Here is a 16,669-nt window from a genome sequence, read left to right as displayed (position 1 = left end):
AGTATAGTTTACGATGGATTTTCTCCTTTCAATAGAAAATTTACCGAAGCGCGACTTAACACCAGTGTGTATCACCTCAAAAATAAAACACCACATACAATAAAGAGCAAAGGCATGAGAGCAGATAATAAGAACACAAAAGCCTTGTTAAGTTGCACAAAGTTAAAAATGTTAAAAAATACATCATAAACCTGATTTGAATGTGTCTATCTATATCCATCACTGGAGCAATTTATATTTCTTAATGAGGGTCACAGTTGTTTCTCTGAGCTGGTGGCACATGCAGGAAAAAAAAGTCCCATAGGATGGATCAATGTGACCCCAAAGCTGGCTGCGAACGCTTGTGGTAATATGTTCTCCACAGGTCAACGTCACAGTAGCTGGAGGCACAGTTCAGTATAGCTGGTGCCTGCTGAGCCCTGTACAGCTGCTCTGCAATGCTATACAAGCAGGAAAATAGCACACTGTTCTCTCCCTCCCAAGTGATGTATTTTTAGATCAGTGGTGGGCTAAATTTAAACATCTATTTTGTGTTTTTGTTAGGCTGTCATATTAACGACGTCGCCTTTTGTGCATTTGGCTGTTGCTGCTTGTCAGCAAACTTGCAGTGTGAGTAACTATGTAATGTTAAAACGCAGAGAGAAGCTGGTAGCCGGTAAATAAAGCCAGATAGCATTTCTGCCTTTTTTCGTCTAACCCTCTTTTTCTCCATTCCGTCCTCATCCGCGTGTGCATCTCACAGCTTTGTCAGGGTCAGTTAGGCCTAACTGCAGCAGGGGCCACACACACACACACACACACACACACACACACCTATATTTTGCCACAAACAAAAACACAGCACATGCACACTCTAACACACCAAGTGAAAAAATCTGCACATGCAAATCCACACACATTGTACGTAAACACAAACACAACCAGTGGAGGCACGCATAAACCCTGGCACGCACACAAACGCATACACTCACACACCGTCTCATGCCAAGCCAGCTACCAGCTCGGCTGCCAAGCTATTATCTTAGCGTGGGGAGCGGGAGAAAAATGCAAATGTTCGTCTCTCTCAAAATCGAAAGTGTCACCACAAAGCTGAGGGCAATTTGTAAAAATCGAGGCACTAACTCACTGAAATGTCTTTATGGAAGAGAGGAGAGTGAGAGCGAGAGGATTAACAGACTGTTCCATTAGAAAACCAATAACCGCGGGTTGAACTAATCTCCCATGATGTTTTAATAAATCGCCTGCTTTTCTGACATTGAGAACGCTCTTGCTCCTCCCGCTGGACTTTGCGGCTGGCTTTTGTGGTTCAGCCGCTCCCCTTTTGCTGTCTGTCCTTCAGAGCTGTTTAGCTATTCGAGATATGCAGGCAGAGACACGTATTACCACTGAGCTAGCTGTAAAGCTAAGCCATTTAGAACCATCTGCATACTGAGCAAATGAGGAAAACAAAAGGAATAAAAAAAATAAGGGGATACAATGTTCGATGATGCCTTGGCTGTGGCTTATGAGGCCCAAACAGGCTTTTCTATATTTGCAAGAGCTAAGACATGACTCGTACAAATACTTTTCCTAAGTAGCTTATCAGTAGTTAGATTGATGACAGCTTACTTTTTTCAATGCCATTTTCAGCTACTAAATTTCATTACAGAATGTACCTCAAACAGGGAGCAGGGTCTGTTTTCTCATAGTTCTCACAGAGGACACTAATATAAAGAATTCAACTTGATGCTTGTCCTTGTAACTCAGACTCTAATCAATCACTCTCCTCCAGACCCAGTCGCATGTTTCTGGTCTCACCTCATCAACAAACCAATCCGAACGAACCTAAACAGCATGAGCGAAATCAAATCACACTGTCTGAATCAAATTGAATCATTAGGACGGTCAGCATGATGGAGGAAATGTGCCAGGCTAATGATCCAGTGATTTGGTCTGTGTGTGTACGAGAGTATGTATGTACAAATGGGTTCTCTATAACCTGAGTATGTGTGTCTGGTGCAATATGTCTGACAACACTCACCCAGCACAATGAGGTTGACCTGGCTCCAGTGGTACTTTCCCCCAGTCTTCACTTTACAGTAGTAGTCCCCAGAGTCGGTCAGCAGCAGGTCGCTGATCAGCAGGGAGGCGTCCCCACCCAGGTACTCCCCAGCGAAGGACAGACGGCTCGCCTCGCTGCCCGTCGCCTCATTGGTGTACACCTGTCCCCCAAAGAAGGTGATGATCTAGAAATATTGAAGAGAGGAAAAACAGATATTAAGTTTAATGTTGTTTACTGTTTTCACTGATCCAAAACATCCAAATCTCTTGTGTGACAAGCTACTTATGTCTCCGTCTATGACTGAGAGCTATGAAATCACAGTTGTCCCACTGCCACTTAACACCCCTTACACTTCCTTTTTGACAAATATTTCAATTTCCTCTTGGACTTCCTTTAAACTAACATTTTCATTGTTGTAGTGTCAGTATTCACCTAATTAACGCAACCAACCCCCCAAAAAAGGCTTTCACATTACTAAGCAACCCATTTGTTTAACTTACTGTGAGTAATACCCTTGACATATTTGACTGGTAGCCTTTCTATTAACATTTAAAATGACAAAACTCTAATGACGGTATACATACGGCTCCAAAATATCCACACAGTCCCTCACTGGGTGCACAGTGTTGAGAAAAACAGAATACCAGCATTCATGGGTAACACTGTTAATAATCACTTTTTAATTAACACTCGGGAAATATATATATATATTTTTTTTTTTACAAATGAACACAGTTGCTGGAATGCCAGTATCCTGCCAGTGTTCATTTAGCTGATTATCAGTGAGTGCTGTTATCTCCTTATGCTCTTTCTACGAGCCGAGCTGTGAAATTGACCAAATAAAAATCTACTCTGGTGCTGAGTTAAAAAAATTGAAATGCCCACAGTGGCACTGATGTGATGTTAGCACTCTGGCTAAAATAAAAGGCTAGAGAGCTAAACAAATGTTTCACAGCTGATATAGTACAAAGTAACCCATGCTGTGTGTTCGAATAGCAAGTGTGTCCTGTTTTTGTGCAATTGTTGTCATGTTTCCTTTTAGCAGGTAATCTGTTGATCAGTCGCGCAGATAATAAATTGCCAAAGCTTTTGCAACATGGCCCTCTTGCGTGCATAATGCTATTGTCAGTGTACAGTGCTTGCTCCATTAAAACTCAACATTTGTACATTCAAGTGTTGGAAAGCTGGGTAGTGTCATCATGACACAGAGGTCACCAGATCTCACAATTTGATTTTCACAAAAAACAGCTACTGAGTGTTGCAGTCAGTATTGCATTGAAGTCAGAAGCAGTGCATTAGTATATGCAGAAATATAGTCAACAAACCTAGTTATTACTAATATTACTAAATGGGGTGGTCTTTTGACTTACATTAATACTATGAATTACATTGTTTCTGTGGGGGAATAACAGCACTGTAAATGTGTTTTTATATATTTTTGTTTATGTGTACACCTCATACACACAGGGTACGCACCAACATACTCCTGTGTTTACATTTATGTATATATATTGTAAATTTAATTCAATTCAGATGCATATATAAATAATAAAATTGATTAAGTTTCCCTATAATGTTATTTTGCTTTCTGCCCGGTTTACTTATGAGTGAACTTTTGCATTTGTCTTTATCAACAAAAGAAATTAAATATAAAAAACAAAAGAAACAAAGATCAGATGATCCGAACTTTGAACATTAAAATTAGGCTGGTACAAAAAGAGATGTTTGTGTCACGGTTTGCGACTGAAACAATCTACTTTGCTTTTTTTCTTTTTATTTTTAGCACAAAGTTCATTGATGTCTGCAAAGACTTGCTCTTCAAAGGAAAAAAATCTGATGGTATGAAACTTCATCGTAGACATCTAACATCTGTAAACCTGAACTGAAAGCTTTCATTTTTTTCTCTGCCTATTTATGTCTTTGTATGGCTTGTTTCTATATCCTCTCCTTGTTTCTCTTTGCCTCTCTTCCTCTCGCTCTCTCTCTCTCTCCATCCACATACGCAACACAAACAAACACAGCTGTCACAGTGGCCTATTACTCAGGGCAAGTGAGAGCCTGCAGATGGGGACTGCTAAATGCTGGTGCCACAGCGCATCAGTGCCTAAGAAACAGGGGCACCTGCTGTGATCACAGGTGACGACTGGCCATTTACACACACACGAAACATGCACTGACCTACACACACAAAGTAGCTTCTATGCAATGTAGAGTGGACAAACGGTATGAATGCAAACAGACATACATTACTGTGCCACAGCTACAGGCGCAGAGCGACACGGCCCTGGCACCTAAACAAAGCGGGACATATTTTAAAAAGCGTCTGCCTTTGGGCACACTTCTGTTGCCTTCATGAAGTCTGGACATTTATTTCTCACATACACATAGCCTACACTACAAGTGTATTTATGCTTCTGGTTATGTCTGGTGTTCTCTGAACACATGCTTATGACACCGACAGAGAGAGATTGTGAAAGTGCCGGTGAGTGTGAGGAATTTAAAAAAGAATTTAGTAAAAATGGCCACGGGCTGTTAGCATAGTTTGCAATTAAAATGAGGTCGTTTGTTTATTCAGTAAAAAGTTGAAAATACTGTATGCAGACATGGAGTGTCTCTACCTTCCAGAGCTTTTTTGAACGGATAACGAGTCATTAGATGAAAAACACTTAGCTCAGTTATTTTTACTCACTACAGTAAAATGTTTCGTTGACTTGCAAGGTTATTTTCAGATGTACAATAAAAACAGTTAATATTTAGTGTAACAGGAGCTGAACTCTTTCTGTACAATATGCTTACGGGAAATATATCAGATTACAATTTATGTATCTTATTTTCACATCATGTATGATACTTTGTTAAAACAAAAAAAAAAAAGATGATGGCATCTATTCTTTGATCAAGGAGGGATTATTAAGGATTATTCCAGCCATATTATAAACAAAGAGTATAGTTAATGTTCAAACATTTGATGTTTTTGGGCTTTTTTTGAAAACTAGTGATGTAAACACTTAATCATTAATTGGTTAACTGCAAAGCATATTTTTGACTGGATATGCATGTCAGTCTATAAGTTAATTTGTTTGCGTGTGCACGCACGCACGCACACACACACACACACACACACACACACACACACACACACAAATATTTGTTTTAAGATAGATCTGCTGCCGCCACTATTACACTGGCAGCACCAAAATGCAACTTCTCGGAAAGGACGACCAAAATCTTGTACATCTCAGCCACCTGCTCATTAGTGTACTCTCCAGTCTGCCACAGGCGGACATAATATAAAACAAAGCCACTGATTGGTTTGACAAAGGACTCACCGACGCCTTGTGGGGAAGGTTACAACAACAATAACTATTTCCAACAAGGGAAAAAAAAATAAAAATCACAGAAGCTGTTTAGTGTTGGATTTATCATTATGGAATGACTTTACAGTCTCCAAGAAGACACTGCATTTCAAGGCCGCGTGACAAAACTTCTGAAAGTGACATGAACGCTCCAGAGCCCTTGCTGGAGCAGTATGACAGTTAGCAGTAGCTAAAAAAAGTATTTCTTGCATGGAGCATGCCATAGATATTAAATGTTAGCAATGCTATGTCCTGTTTGGCATTGTCAACCACAGATTTAACTTCTATAGTGTCCAGTAAGTCAGATTTTTCTCATCAGTCCCATTCAATGCTTGGATGGTAGGCAGAGTTGCACATGCAGCTCAGCTTGAAAAGCTCTGCTTTAATAATACAGTACACAGTTTATTTTCAGAAAACGTTACATTAGACATCGCATGTTTTTGAATGCCTGATCGGACTGCACGAGGCATTACACACGCATGAACACAGAGTTTACTTGCCCCCGGCACTGTAATGTCGAGTGCACCTCTTGAGTTTCATATTATTTTTGCAATTTTTAATTAAAAATGAACCATTTAGAAGACGGGTGTTAGTTTGTCGAAAGCAAAATTAACCAAACTAACACCCCTAATTAAAACTGTCATCCACAAAGTGTTTAATTAATATAAATATATGTTTATGTATCCATCTAAAGAGTGAAAACAGTAAATATAAAACAATTTAATGCACAGGAAAATGAAACACTGAAAAATACATATCCTGCATATTTGCCATTGTTGGCGACACTCCCCACTCTGCTCTACTGTTAATATTGATCAGCTCAGTGGGTCCCAGTTGTCCCAATAATAAACTCTAAATAACAAATAATAAAATAATAATAAATGCCAATTAAATGTGTTCAGAATTGTGTGCTGGAGGGCAGCGCTTGTTTTTTTTAGTTTTTGTTTTTTGTTATTATCATTATTTTTATACATACATTTTCTTACACTTAAAAACCAGCAGTATACAATCTGGATATCACACTGCTGCTGGTGTGTTTTCCATGAAAGGATGATAATTTGCGGACATTTGAGAATTTCAGCTATAAGCATCTTATTTATCTTGATTTACATTTTTTGGAAAATGACATCCTTCTGGGTCCGCGCCCTCACTGTAAAACCCAGTATTTTCAGTGACTACAGGACAGCAGAGTGAAAACCAGAGGGGCTAGTCTTTCACTCTTCATCTTGAAGAATGTAAATGAACTTTGGTGAGATGTCTCGAGCCCCCTCTGTGTCCTTAACACATGTAGCCTGTACATCTGCTAACAGAGGCTAAATGTTGACAAGTTGCTCTTTCCCTCTCAACATGGCCCTGCAGCAGAACAAAAGAATGATTTATTCATTCAGCTACAGGCGCAGTCTCTTTCCTAATCAAATTTTCAGACGTTTGATTTTAATTAATGGCGCCTTCAATGTTATCTTCCCGTTAAATATTCATCGCAATGTGGCAGACCCCCTCTGAATCATCAAAGCATAAGACACTTGTTTTCCCCTTTCTTTCATTCCAAGCCTCCTCTGTTTCCCCCTCCGCACATTCCGTTCCCTTTCTTTGTTACACTTCTCCGTGCTTACCAACACATCAGTGCATGAACAAACGACTTCCAAAGAGAAAGGAAATCTCTTTCTTCCGACAGAAAGCTGGTGAGACTTTACGCTCTGTCTGTCATCAGATACCACGTTCAATTTAGGTAAAGAAAGGCAATGATTCAAAACCAGTGAAACGATACCAAAAATGTCTTCAGAGGCTACGAGACACAAAACCAAGCTAAGGCTATTTAAAGACCTCCAGGCAGGTGATGCTTTATTTAGGACAGAATGGTTGTGCTGCTGTTTAAGGCTGGAAGATATGATGAAGCAGGCAACTATACTAATTTCATGATTTGTTTAGTTTCTAGCATGAAATAGATGCAGTATATCAAACTATTTAAAAGAGAGGATATATAACATATACTTAATATACTTAGATGTAATTCTATCTCATGATGTGAAGCCTTGACTATTATTGGATAAAAGCAAGTATAATAACTTGCAAAGAAAGCAAGAGAACTTTAGAGTGACAGATATGCAGCGTAGACTGTCTTTATTGCATGAGCTGACGTTTTGGAAACAGTGTGCCTTCTTTGGAGCTTAAGGGAGTGTGTGTGCAGTCTCACGTCAGTTGTGTGTTGGTGAAGAAATGTACAGCAAAATCTCTAGAGAACCTGGAGTCTCTGCTGAAGCTGTTTTTAGGGAAAAATACTGCAGTAATGCAGCTTCATTTGGTGGCTAAAGTTAGCTTGAGTTAAGAACTACTCATTCTTCTAACAGCACATATTCTTTAGCCCTAATAATGTTGCAGGAATTACGTTTTGTTTTTTGTTTTTTTCTGGGCCAATGCCAAAGTATAAGTGTCACCCTCGTTCACTCGTCAAAAAGCCAACGGGATTTTCCCATTGGGCTTTGGATCATTGCAGGAAATACACTCTGTTTCGCACAAAAGTTTATAATGTTTACATGTTTTTTGCAGAGATATAATATTCACAAATGAACACCACTTTTATGATTTTTGAAAGGTAAAGGCAGTCACCAGAAGGAAAGTGCCAACGTTAAGCTACAAACAAATTACACTTGAGTTGCATGACTTTAACGTCACCACCACAACAACCCTGTAAAGCCACGTTCAGTGTGATGGAGTTCTGTAGTCTCACTCACTGATTGCCTTTTTAAGTGGGGTATTTACTGATGTATTTTATGCCATAGAACAACATATGAAAGTGTCTTAAGCTTGTGTTGACCAAAGACCTTATTTCAGGCATCTAACAAAAACCTCTTTAAAAAAAAACATTGACTTTTGGAAAAAGGAACTGGGAATGCAAAAATGCAAAGTAATTTTGAGGTTTTAGAACTAAATTTTGCACCACGCGATAGTTCAGAAAATATCCCATTGGACCAAATGGCCATTTCACCCACAGCCCAGTAAGAAGGTACAATGATAACATTCTGCATAATAATTAGTCATGAGTGTCTGTTTAGGAAAAAGGATTTTCAGAGGGACGGCTCTTCGGAGAAATGCATGTTTGTGAGGCTTTCAGTTTAGTAAGACATTTTTTGGGCTATTGGGGATTCCGGATTAGAGCCGACAGAACAATGGCATGGCAACCTTGAGTAAGCAATTTCTAGCTATCTCAAACTAGCTAGTCCTTCAGATTAGTTTTAGTTATATTACTAAGCTAACAGCCATACACTATATGTGAAGTGATCAAAGCACAATTAAAGCTGTTTCTTTGTTAGAGGCGTTGGAAACATTTCAGTCACACTTAATAACAACTACTAATAACAACTACAAAAAGCTAATTGAAAATCATGTCCAAGCTGTTCTCCTGTTTGTGCCTTTTATGCGGTAGGAAAAGTTAAGGGTAAAGGGTCCAAGGTTACAACTGACAAAATGAGCTGGAGAACATTCTGGGCATGATTGTTCCCTGTGAAAGGCACTAAAACTTCAAGTACCACAGTAACTTTGGGCATTGAGTTAATGTGCAACTATTATGGCTCCTGTCGGAAATCAATCAGCATGACTCAAATGGAGGAAAGATAGAAGATATATAAAAAAGTGGATGTGTGAAAGAGAAGAAGGGGCAGATGGAAAGGAGGAGGAAGAAAAGATATATGTCAGGTAGATAAAAAATACAGCGATCGCAGATAGAGGTCTGTGTTTTAGCGCAAATGTTCCCATTGTCATTTTTGAAAGTTCTATACCAAAGATCACAAAACCTGTAACCCCAGGACTCAAAGCTATCAAGAGTGTGTTTAAGGTGTTATCTTGTTTATGTTTTGCCTGTAGCATCAAAACAGTTTAGCTTTTTACTTCTGAAGAAGACAGAAATTGGGCTGCTTCAGTTGGCAGTAGTGATAAAAAAAAAATATACAAAGAGTCTTTGTTGACACAGTCATGATAAAGCGACCTAACCATTTCCAAGGAATTTGTTTTGATGAATGTGTAGATATATGTATGACAATTGAAAGGTGGAGATGAACCAGAAATGAAAAGGAATCATATCTCACCACTTTCTGTTTGGAGTTTGGTTTCTGCAGTAGCCACTCAATGTCGAGAGAGTTAGACGACGGGAACTGGTGGTGGCACGGTAAGGTGGCATTGTCCCCAACGACCTTCTTCATCTCCGTCTGGGCACCCACTGACAGCAGGCTGAATAGGACTGAGGAAGAAGAGGAGAGGGGCAGGGAGCGGGAGAAAAAAAAAAGCAGAGGGGGGAGGTAGAGAGATGTCAGATGGGGACACTTGCTTGATCCAAACTTGAGACAAGAGACAGATGCCGCAGATAGGAAGCAAAACCATGCCGACAGAGGAAATTGAGACGGAAGACGCAGCAAGAGATATGACCCAGAATCCCAATCACTATCTGACAGATGCTGAGATACGTCACACCCGGACACTGAAGAGAGAGGATTCTTTTAACAGGAAATAGAGTTTGGCATAGGAGGTCAGAGAGAAGTATTATGATGATCTTTTTTGTTAACCCCTTTTGACAAGGGCAGTCAGAGAGCACATTCTCATTCACAGCAGGAACTTTGGGAAACGGTGGCCTGAGAAGGAACGGTACAGATTTTGACTTCCTGAGGTGCAGTAACTGTTTATGAACATGTCTGCTGTTAAACTTAAGAGTACAGTTATTGGATTAAATAAAAACGTATCCATAGACAGTATAGTACATTCAGTAGATGGTGGTTAGCAGCCTCCAGTTTGGAGAAGCAGGCTGGAGTCTGACATGGAAACTCAGCAATCTACTGTTGTGGTTGAGGATGGGGGTCAGCAACCAAATATATTTTAGCCACCTTAAGAATTCAGGCCTATAATACTCAATATAATTTCTGGTGTGCAGTATATTTTAAATATTTTTACAGCTTTACTTTAATGTCAGACAATCATTTCTGCCAGGAAAATGAAGCCATTGTATCACTCTCTTCAAAGCAAGACCACTGAGAAAAATTATGATTTTATATCACTGAGCACAGGAGCTGATGGTCTACTGCTGCCACGATTACTTAGTTATTTTGGGTCTTTAAATACCAAAAGTCACATAATAACACAAACTAAATACCTGAATGAAGCAGTGGTAGACCTGCTCCAGTGTTCATTGAGCTAACCATTTTTTATCAATGGAGCCTGGTGGCTTTGACAAGAGCATAGATAGGGAACTAAAGCTGTTCCCTGTTGGAACAGGCTGTCTGACAGCTTAAGAGATGAAAATAATTTCAACATGGCTTACACTTAAACTGTTATTGATGCTTTTAGGTGGGACTTTTTTTTTCAGGCCAAATTGCATTTTGATGCCGACCCCATCCATGGTGGATTGTTTCGCTTTTGTGCCAGGCTCCAGCCTGCTTCTCCAAACTGAGGGTGTGCCAAATAACATCTACTGTATGTAATATACTGACTATAGATAGGTACCCCATAAAACCCCCGCTCCACAAAATCCTTTAATACTATCCCTTTAACTAGCTCTGTCCGTTTTACAAAATGAGATTGAAATTTGACACTATCCACAAACAGAACATGCAATCAACACCTACACACAAAAACCAATAGTCTACTCAGTGGAGAACTTGGGTTCCAGTAAAACGTGGCAATAATTATGACTGTGTGTGCACAAGTGAGTGACTTTGGGCTCCGGCCAGACTGTCAGGGCCTGTGCCTCAGTGGGGGAGCAGCGAGGCTAATTTACTGGAGGATGCTGGACAGCCCGGCGGGCTTGAGTGGAATTAGCCAGAGGCGTCAGGGGGGTTTGCTGGAAGCTGAAGCTATGGATGGTGTGTGTATGTGTGTGTGTGTGTGTGTGTGTGTGTGTGTGTGTGTGTGTGTGTGTGTGTGTGTGTGTGTGTGTGTGTGAGTGAGTGTGAGTGTCCAGAGGGGTTGGTGTACTGCTGAGACATTTGACTCCCTCCACCTGGACTGTAGGATACTGCAGAGGGCCACTGGGCTTATTGTACACACTCAAATGTGACGGATATTTTTGGCTCTACAACATTTAACTTAACTACCTGCCTTTAATTTAATTGCAGAGTGAACAAATAGCTCCCAGGGATTCTGATCGCTGAAAATAAAGTTATCCAGCCAGCAGATGCTCGTTTGGAATCACGCAGAAATGTACAGGTTGTGTAAATATTGTTAGATCTCCTTTTCATTATCATGCTGCTTAATAGCTTTAACAGTTCCTCCTGTTTGCACAGAATAAATAAACATTGTGGTGTGAGACTCATATTTACTGGAAAACTATGCACATTCACAGGTGCTCTGTCTGTGGTGGAGTGATTCAACTTAGAGCCACTCTTTGAATAATCCCTTTGTGCTCAGCAGACACAATCACATGCTGTCATATGTTCCACAGGAGGCCAAATGTGGCCTGTGAATGCATCAGCACTCACTGGGCGCCTGTCCACTTGTTCACTGGTCCACCCTCATAGGAGCCAACACCCTGTCCCATAAGTGATCTCTGGGCCAATGAAAATGTCAGCTCTGTGCTGTGAAACCAATGAGTCAGTGCTGACGCAGGACACAGAGGAGTAGCCTCCTCTTCTTCCAAGAGGGAGTTTCAGACATACAGATGACATCATATGGTGGATTTCAGCAGTTCTTCAAGTTTTGTTTAAGCTCTGTCTCTACTTTATGAGTCCTCTGCTATAAGCCCGAGCTCCATGCTGCTCACTGTCAATCAAGTATAATGTGTCCAATTGGCATTCACCAGTTGGGCAGAGAGGAGGCACTTCACGGTTGAGTGTTTGTGTGTCCATTTGGCAGCACAGGAGTGACAATGCTGAGGTCCTTCTGCTCTGTTGGACCACCTGCTCAGTTCAAGTAATAAGTCAGCAGAAAAATAAGGGCCACCCCTCCTAACAGAGGAGCTCCTGGACCCTGAAGGTATCCCCCTTTATGACTTTTTAATGCAGCATTTGCAGGATCATTCATCTTGTGGACTCCCCCCCGATATGAGTTTGGATGTCAGAAAAGAGAGCGAAAGCTTTCCAGTGAAAATAATATTCAAGATCAAGTCAAGTCGAGTCCATTTTATTTATAAAGCCCATTATCACAAATCACAGTTTGCCTCAGAGGGCTTTACAGTGTAAGACATCCCTCTGTCCTTGGCCCCTAACATCGACTAAGGAAAAACTCCCTAGAGTGTATAGTTGGTTAGACCTAAAGCTGCTTTTCCATCAAAAGCTGTCAGTATAGCTCCTTTAGAACCAAAAGTAACATCCACTAACATGTACCTAGACCCTAGATCTGTTTAGCGTTTTCAGTGCAGACAGAACTCTTACATGTGGGTGGTGTTGTTGTCACCCGCTGCTCCATCCAGCAGCACTCACTGTATTTCCTCATTCACCGCTGATACAGAGTGCGTCTGCACCCTGTTTATGTGCACAGAACAGGCCTGTACAGCCTCAATTTTCAGAACAAAAAAGAGCAGTCTGGAGTGGGAGTCTCTCTCAATGGGATACTGATAAATAGCAGGTTTTTGCATTGACTTCTTGTCAGGAAAGAACAAGGGTTTAATGCTGCCACAGGAATGCCACTGCACCAAATTTTGTCAGAAAGAGTGAGAATTAGAAAATATGCAGTTCAGACATTCCGGCTGCAATTAATGTAAGTTTTTCAAACACTTGAAGATCCACCCATTACTAAAAGTGTATGTCATCCAATAGAGAGAATAAAAACAGATGGAGTGGTAAAAGTTGTCATGGAAATTTAAGGTGTGGTGATGGATGCATGTAGTCACCTCATACACTGGGTAGCATTACAAGTAAATGCTCCATTTCAAAAGTTGCTGGCAGCCTGCACAGTGAATTAAATTATTATTTTGTCATTTCACAGCTGCTGCTAGAGGCTGCAAAATACAATTTCAGTTATAGTAAGAGTTTACTAATGTATGAAAAACATGTCAAGGTATGAACAGTGGTTAAACCAATCACAGCTCAGCCCTGAGCACAGAGTGTTGATTCTGTATTGACCAATGAACGGACTGCAGTGTTTCTAGCTCTACCTTTTCGTATCGGATCTGTGTGCTACTTTTCCCAACCAGAGGGGTGACATAAAATAGGGACCGTTCCAAAGGCACCAAAGGTACCATCCAAAACTTTTCACAGTGGAAGCGCAAAAAATGTGTACCTTACTGAGCTCAACTGATCTGCTTCGTGGAAATGCAGCTTAATAGTATGAGTTTCTGTCTGATGGCCATATTGGCGTCTACTGGAAGACCTGCACCCACTGTCTCCTCAGCTCCTCAGGCTAGCCTCTGTAATCAGCGCTCCCACACCCATCAGCAGCCCCTGGCTGAACCCAGCACTGTGTAGCAGGCCTGATAAGAGCTCGCTGCTCCTTTTCTCACCTCCCACCTCCTACTTAACTGCCCACCGCTTCAACTGTAGGCTCTGTAAATGGAAGAGTTTACCTGAAAGAAAGATAGGGCCAGGGTGACTGCTGAAATCTTTTTCCACATAAAGTACTTGACTTTCCACAAATGGACTTTAAATTCACTTCAAACAATGACTAGGGTCAACTCATTAACTTTGGCATTGCTTGTATCAAATATGTGCTTCATTAGCTAAAAATAGGGATTTGAGTACCACAAATTGCATGGCTTTTACATTAAAAAAAGGCAGCAAATATGCTGTATCTATGACAGAAGGAAAATTGTCTCAGTTCTTGCCAGAAAGAGTTGGCAGAAAAATCAGAATGGGTATTGGTTGGTATACAGTCGCTGCTCCCCACTTTCCCACTTATTTATGGTCTTGCAGAGGGGCTTTTGTGCTGTGGAATGGATGACACAGTGCTCCCAAAATAAGCTCGCCTTGATGTGCGTTTGCATTTGGATTGGCCTCATTCACCGTGTGCACAGCTGGGTTGGTTGGACTGCGAGACCCCATCATTTGTGTCAACATCAACTATGACACACAACAGAATTCATTGCTATGGCAGCTCTGCACACACAGTGTGAAAAACTGTTTTGTCAGTCAAGTTTGGGTTTATGACCTTGGCTTTCAATTTGCAGCGATGTAACCTAGAAACAAAAACTGTGAACGTTGGACGTTTCTGGTCACAGTGCTGAGTATGAACTCGCATGTCTTTATGAGATTCCATAAGGACTTGGGAAAGCCATTCTAAATAAACATGGCCATCTTGAGGGGAAGATAAATGTTGAGAGGACTTGTGATATGGTAGCTGTTGCCATATCCTTCATCCCTCTATCTTTCTCCATCATTGCGTCTGCTTTTCTCAGCTGCGTTTGGCTTGACTTCATGCTTTCATTTGTGGCAATCTTTACCCACAGAAAGAGAGCAAAGAAGCGTATCATAATTAACAAAAGGAAGTGGGAGCTAACACCAGAGGTTTGGAGAGTGAATATGAGAGAGAGATAGACACATTTGACAACAAGAGAGACACTGAGAGGCTATGGTGAAATATGGAGGGACCCATTTCTATGAAAAGGCCCTAGGGGGAGTTGTGCTCCAGTAAATCCGCCTTACAGAGCCCTGCAATCTTGTTATAGTGTGGCCAGTGAGACGGACCGACAGACAAACAAGGCAGTCCTGGATCCTTCACACTGCCCAAAGTCAAGCCCCCATATCCCCTCAGTCAGCACATCGGCCTGGCTGGGGCCTTTGCTATGTCCAAAGCTTGTGACCTCTGGTGCTCAAACACAGCAGATCAGAGAAGAGAGAGGGACAGTGGAGGGATGGAGGGGGTGAGAGGAGTGAAAGGGCAGAGGAAAAATGGGTTGAGGGAATGTGCAATGCCTTATTTTGAGCACTTACTGTAAGTCACTGGTGTGGAGGATGGATTATAGCATCACAAAGGTGGTTTTAGACACAGGTTAGCACATGCACAATAGGAGAAAAAGACTGGAGGTATCACTGTTTTATTTCTGCTGACAATTTCCCATTGTGTGCATTCACGCTGCTTTTCGTGTATGGAATACACATGCGACCATCTACATTTTCTGTACATGCGTGACTGCTGTTGTGTCTGATGAATGCTTTATGTGAACGCATGCTGCTAATCTACATAACGGAGATGCGAGGGACTATGTTTTGCCACATTAACTGGTGCCTGAGCACACAAACCTTTGAATTAGAAAGCAGCTGTCATCAGGCTAAAAAGTCACATCTGAGTAACGTGTACAGCCCCACTGCAGCAGGCAAACGTAACAATCATCTCCAAACCCTGCCAACCTGAAAAATATCTGGTTTTCTTATGCTGCATTCAAATGTCTTTCACAAGCATTCAAGACCTTTGACACCTGAGCAAATTGGTTTGATTTCTTTTAAAAACATGGAAAAAAGGCAATGTGCAACTTGGCCAGAAATGTACCACAAATTGAAAAATCAGTAACAGGTGACAAGAAAAATAACCTGAACATGAAGAAAGAGAAAGAGAAAATTACTAGATAAGTAACAAAAAATACGAAAAAAAATGCAAAAATTATTGCTAATTTACCAGGAATTTTTCTTGTAAGTTTGACTTATTTTGGGTCATTTCTTATAAAGTTGCTCAATTTTCTGTTTTCTCAGTTTTCTTATGCTCTTCAGAGTAAACAGGTCCATATGCTCTGATTTTAAAAGGTTTAAAAGCCAGAGAAAGTGAAATGTTTGAGCTATGACCTCCACATAAATACCCTACAGAACATTATGCATGTAACCAGCAAAATCTGACATGGCAAATATAACTACAATTCCTCCATTCTTATTACTGCCACAAAGCTAGTTTTTAGCTGAGCTGGGGACATGCATGTGGCTGATGAGACAACAGTGAAATGCTCACAGCTCAGCGTGCTGTTTAAAAGGCAGTGTCTGCCCCCACCAATGGAACAGCAATCTTGTGTGACCTGAATTGAGTATTTAAATGTCAAACATATACGCTATAAATACCACCGACTCACAGATAGTAGGTTACATCTTGCCCTTTCCTCTCCCCTGATATCTTTGAGGATTTTCAAGACAGACCTCCTTGAAACGCCAAAAGTCTTCAGATGTCTTAACAGACACAAGGCCACCTCCGGGTGATAGCGTGAACTGAGTGCCTAAAAAAACAACGCCCATGCACACTGTGTGAATGAGTGCTTTATTCATACAGCTACAGTTCCTTTTAATTACAGCTTCATAAGGGGTAAGCCCTTTTAAATGTACTAAGTTATCATGCACCATTAAAACACATGTTTTGCATATGGCACACTACACTAGTC

At 40.9% G+C, this 16,669-nt stretch overlaps 1 protein-coding gene across 2 annotated transcripts in view; it reads right to left on the bottom strand.

Annotated features, from left to right (window-relative positions):
• The window catches only part of clmpb (CXADR like membrane protein b), a 141,433-nt gene that overhangs the window by 9,617 nt on the left and 115,147 nt on the right, over nucleotides 1-16,669 (bottom strand). For both annotated transcript variants that reach the window (XM_042486125.1, XM_042486126.1), the window contains 2 exons: nucleotides 9,480-9,631; nucleotides 2,021-2,225 (listed from right to left, as the gene is read on the bottom strand). In XM_042486125.1, the coding sequence (XP_042342059.1) occupies nucleotides 2,021-2,225; nucleotides 9,480-9,631 (357 nt within the window). The remainder of the gene's footprint in view (nucleotides 1-2,020; nucleotides 2,226-9,479; nucleotides 9,632-16,669) is intronic.

Source organism: Plectropomus leopardus, chromosome 5 (assembly GCF_008729295.1).
Source record: "Plectropomus leopardus isolate mb chromosome 5, YSFRI_Pleo_2.0, whole genome shotgun sequence".
Taxonomy (NCBI): Eukaryota; Metazoa; Chordata; class Actinopteri; order Perciformes; family Serranidae; genus Plectropomus; species Plectropomus leopardus.
The sequence above is the reverse complement of the archived record's forward strand: the minus strand, read 5'-3'. Positions and strand labels throughout refer to the sequence as shown.